The sequence below is a fragment of the Priapulus caudatus genome, unplaced genomic scaffold, assembly GCF_000485595.1.
Source record: "Priapulus caudatus unplaced genomic scaffold, Priapulus_caudatus-5.0.1 Scaffold99, whole genome shotgun sequence".
Taxonomy (NCBI): domain Eukaryota; kingdom Metazoa; phylum Priapulida; class Priapulimorpha; order Priapulimorphida; family Priapulidae; genus Priapulus; species Priapulus caudatus.
The window spans coordinates 377,837-382,909 of record NW_014577160.1 but is presented as its reverse complement, the minus strand read 5'-3'; the positions used below and the strand labels follow the sequence as shown (position 1 = coordinate 382,909).

Sequence of the window (5,073 nt, the reverse complement as noted above, 5' to 3'; positions counted from 1 at the left end):
AGATCGCTTCACAGCATCACGGACCACGCAACGCACAGCACGCACGAAACGCACGCACAGGCACAGCACACACCACACACAACGGGCAGCACCCCGCCGCACGCAACCACACCACCACACCACACGTCGGCCGTGAGAGCTTACGGAGGCATAGTGGCCGCTTCCACAGCAATCACGGACGGCCCCGTCTCAAGCACGCACGCACGCACGCACGCACGCACGCACGCACGCACGGCACACACGCACGCACGCACCTGACGCCAGGAGCAACAGGCAGGCAGCACACACAGCACACACACACACACACACACACACACACACACGTCCGCGTAAGAAGCTTACGGAGGCATGTGCCGCTTCGCAAACAGCGTACGGACGGCCGTCTCAAGCAACGCACGCACAGCAGACACGGCACGCCGGCACGCACACACACACACATCACACACACACGACGTCGCGCGCAGAGAGCTTACGGAGGCATGTGCCGCTTCCAACAGCGCACGCGGACGGCCACCAGTCTCGACACGGCTGCTTTCCCTTCCCCATCACGCTCTCCACACATTGGCTCCCTGCAGCCATCGCCCAGTGTCCCGACAGCACCCCAGCGCACGGCTCCGCGAGCGTCAACGATCGCAACCCCGCCGTCACCTGCAAGCACCAAACCGGCAATAGGAATAAATTTCAATTTATTTTTCGGGGCTACTTTTCAAGACTCGCGTGCATGAAATAGCAATATTAAAATTTGGTTTGCAATGACTCTATGGCAAATTTAACGGGGGCTCTTTGGCTATTTCGCAGCTCTTTTTTGCGCATTTCGGGCGGGGCCTAAATCGCCCCGAGCCCCCCTGTATTTTTTTTTCAACTGAACAACTAACGACGCGTAAAAGAGCGAGACGCGAGACCTGCGAGAGCGGAACAGGAACGTCGTGAACGAAATTTAAAGGAAAAATCCAAACTGAACAACGCAGTTAACTCTTGAAGCTTTGACCGAATTCTGTGTCCACGGGATTACCTTCCCTGGTATAAACCGCAAATTGCTGAGAAACGAATAAAAGTTTTGGACGGTCGCCGGAGACTAAAGATTAATCGGGAGCGACTGTACAATCGCATGGCAAAATTGAAGCTGTGGAGGCAACACGAGTGAATCGCTATTTACTGGCAGTTGTTCTTGTGAGGAAAGGAAAGACAACGGCACAAACGGGAGAGGAAACGAGAGGAAAGGAAGAGGAAAGAAGGGCACGAGAGGCGGAGAGAGAAAGGGAGAAGGAGAGCGAGGGGGAGAAGGAGAGAGAAAGGGAGAGGGGAGAGCGAGAGAAGAGAGAGTGAGAGTGAGGGGGAAGAAAGAGAAAGAAAGGGAGAGGGAGAGCGCAAGAGAGAGAGAAGAGCGAGAGTGAGGGGGAGAGGAGTAGAGAAAGGGAGAGGGAGAGCGCGAGAGAGAGAGGAAGAAGAGAAAGGGAGAGAGAGAGCATGCGAGAGACGAGAGAGCGAAGGGGAAGGCAGAGAGAAAAGGGAGAGGCGAGCGCGAGAGAGAGAGAGTGAGGGGAGAAGCGCGAGAGAGAGAGGAGAGAAGCGAGGGGAGTGGGAGAGAGAAAAGGGAGAGGAAGAGAGAGAGAGAGAGAGTAAGGGGAGAGGGAGACGAGAAAGGGAGAGGGAGAGCGCGAGAGAGAGAGAGAGTGATGAGGGGAGCAGCGGCACGAGAGAGAGAGAGAGCAGAGGGGGAGTGGGAGAGAGAAAGGGAGAGGAAGAGAGAGAGAGAGAGAGTAAGGGGGAGAGGGAGAGGGAGAGCAGGGAGGAGGAAGATAGGAAGACCAGAAGAGAGAGAGCGATAGAGACTCTACCTTCTGTGCCTCGCGTGAGAAGTAAGCTGTTATGCATAGTACTTGAGGCCGAGCAGCACGTCTTTCGTCCGTGTGATTCTAATCTCCATCTCCCGACTGGTCAATCCACAGCTTTGCCAACGATGATGTTGTGTACCGTAGTCATAACCTGTTACCCACACAAAACAGCAAACACATGTGTGTATAAGAAGGGAGGCAGAACGGCAAGTTGATACAAGTTGCAATTTCGGGCCATTGGCAGTGCTAGATTAGATAATAAGATTGAAGAAAGAGAGATAAGATGAGATTCATACATATTGTATTATTATTTCATTACTTAGTTTAGTTTTATTATATTTAATACTTTATATACTACAAAATCTTGTACTATTCTTGCCCCGCACGTGTAGTATAACTTTGATATACATGCGAACAACAAGCCCTATACCGCAGTATACAGGCTCTGGCATACTGATGATACGAGCAGTGCTTCTTAACACTGTTTGGACCCCAACGACCAATCAGACCCATCTTTGTCAGTACCGTGAAACCCCGAAACAAATATTTTTTTAAAACAGCCAGCGATTTATATCGAATTTAAAATGGATTTGTTTTCATTTATGACACCGGTTCATGAACCTCCGGAAAACCCAAACGACCCCCAGGTTGAAGAACCGCTAGTTAGTATTTGATATACATGAACAACTTTGGAACCAACAGTCCCTATGCAGGGTCCACATACTGATATAGAGCGAATACCTGAGATGTAACAGACACGGGGCCCGCCGCGTGAGAGATGTGTAGTACTTCTTGCTCCACGTGTAGTGATCTCCTGTCGGCCGTGAAACTCGAGGTGGTTTCGTACCCTTACGGCTTCACGCACAGATACTTTGCCGTAAAAACTTTACCTGCATTATCGAAAAGTCCTTGTAAGAGCTGCAGCCGGGCGCCTCCGTTAGTTGGGCGGCTTATCGCGGTGATGCTCACCTACGCACAACGTCACGGCTAATGCAGCTGCAAATGGGGGCGGCGCAGGGGGGTGGGGGAGGGGCAAGGGGAGACCGACGGGCCAAGGGTGCAGGTCGTGCTCCGCAAGGGAGAGTGCGCGCGTAGCGAGGGCTCAAAACGCTCAAGAACGCAGTGGCACCAGCCACGCGGCGGTCGTCTGGCCGCAAAACTCGACGAACATTCGCAACAATGCTACGGCGAGCGATGGCACGCCACATGCCATAGCTTCCCATAGCTTCCCATAGCTTCCCATAGCTTCCCATGGCTTCCCATAGCTTACCATAGCTTACCATAGCTTCCTATGGCTTCCCGTAGCTTCCCATGGCTTCCCAGCCAGCCTATGCTAGTTCACATAGGTTCCAATAGAGAATCCTGAATAAGACAGAGAGAAAGCATGAGAGAGAGAGAAAGGGTACGAAAAGGGGAGCGAGAAACAGGGAGAGAAAGGAGGAGTGAGAAACAGCGAGAAAGGAGAAGGTTGAGAGTGAGGGGAGAGAGATTTTGAAAGAGAGAGAGAGAGAGCGAGCGAGCCAGGACTAGGGAGTGGGCTGGTGCTTGCAGCCAGCGGCGTTGTTGGCTTCTTGTAATGATTCACAATTGTATACGAAGCTTACTTATGTACACAGGGTCTTAGGAAATCGCCTGCACTGCCATTATTTCTCACTTTTCGTTTGATTAACAAGTATCTCACTATCACACAATATCTCTATATCTCACACAAGTATCTCACTGATATCTGCCAAACACAATGGCATGGTGAAGCAGGGCAAGATAGATCCGCCATGTCTTCCGTGTTTGTTTTTCGCGTTCTCGTCATTTCATCGCTGCGTTGCCATGGTTACAGGCGAAGCTGAAGCTGGAGGAGAAGCAGCGTATTCGGCGCCGAGAGCGAGAGCTGGAAGCGGAGCAGGCTGCTTCCTCCGACGGTACGGCTTCTTGCTTCGACCTTCTCAGCTCGGGAAGTAGCTCCTGTCACCTTCCTCCTGCTGTGGTCTTTCCTCCACCCATCCCTTCTGATGTCTGCTGTCTAGCTCCACTCCTGCTCGCAACCTTGCCTTGTGTGTTCTACCCAGACCCCCCCCTCTCCCCCGCCGCATTCTGTGTGGTCCACCTGCAGGGTCCGCTCCGCTCAACTCCTTCATGTGAGTGTGTACTACATAGTGTATACTATATAGTGCGCATACTACATACACTAGCATTACCTGCTTGACTGCATGCTCTTAGTCTGATGTGTCACCCTGCGCGCCCCCATTTGCAGCTGCGTGACGTTGTGCGTAGGTGAGCCATCACCCGCCGATAGCCGCCCACTACACGGAGGGCGCCGGCTGGCAGCTCTACAAGGACTTTTCGATAAGCAGTAAGTTTTACGGCAAGTATCTGTGCGTGAAGCCGAAGGGTACGAACCACCTCGAGTTCACGGCGACAGGAGATCACTACACGTGGAAGAAGGTACTACACATCTCTCACGGCAGCGGCGTGTCGTGCTTACATCTCAGTATTCGCTCTATATCAGTATGTGGACCCTGCATAGGGCTTGTTGTTCAGGGTTGTTCGTGTATATCAAAGTTACTACTAGCGGTTCTTAACCTGGGGGTCGTTTGGGGTTTTTCCGGAGGTCATGAAGGTGTTATAAATGAAAAAAATCCATTTAAATTCTATATAAATCGGGCTGGTTTTTTAAAAATATTTGTTTCGGGGTTCACGGTACTGACCAAGAATGTCTGATGGGGTCGTGGGGCCAAACAGGTTAAGAAGCACTGCTCTATATCAGTATGTGGACCCTGTATACTGGTATAGGGCTTGTTGTTCGCATGTATATCAAAGTTACTACACGTGCGGGGCAAGAATTGTACATTTACTAGTATATAAAGTATATAAATATAATAAAAACTAAACTAAAGTAAGAAATAATAATACAAATATGTATGAATCTCATCTTATCTCTCTTCTTCAATCTTATTATCTAATCTAGCACTGCCAATGCCGAAATGCAACTTGTATCAACTTGCCGTTCTGCTCCCTTCTTATACACACATGTGTTGCTGTTTGTGTGGGTAACAGGTTATGACTACGGTACACAACATCATCGTTGGCAAGCTGTGGATTGACCAGTCGGGTGAGATGGAGATTAAGAATCACAGGACGAAAGACGTGTGTCGGCTCAAGTACTATGCATACAGCTACTTCTCACGCGAGGCACCCAGGAAGGTAGAGTCTCTATCGCTCTCTCTCTCTCTCTGTCTTCCTA

The 5,073-nt window shown here is 50.8% G+C and overlaps 1 protein-coding gene across 1 annotated transcript in view; it reads left to right on the top strand.

Moving 5' to 3' along the window:
* The window catches only part of LOC106805078 (oxysterol-binding protein 1-like), a 21,799-nt gene that overhangs the window by 9,105 nt on the left and 7,621 nt on the right, over nucleotides 1-5,073 (top strand). Inside the window, exon 8 of the mRNA XM_014806557.1 lies at nucleotides 4,887-5,038. Coding sequence (XP_014662043.1) covers nucleotides 4,887-5,038 — 152 coding nt within the window. The remainder of the gene's footprint in view (nucleotides 1-4,886; nucleotides 5,039-5,073) is intronic.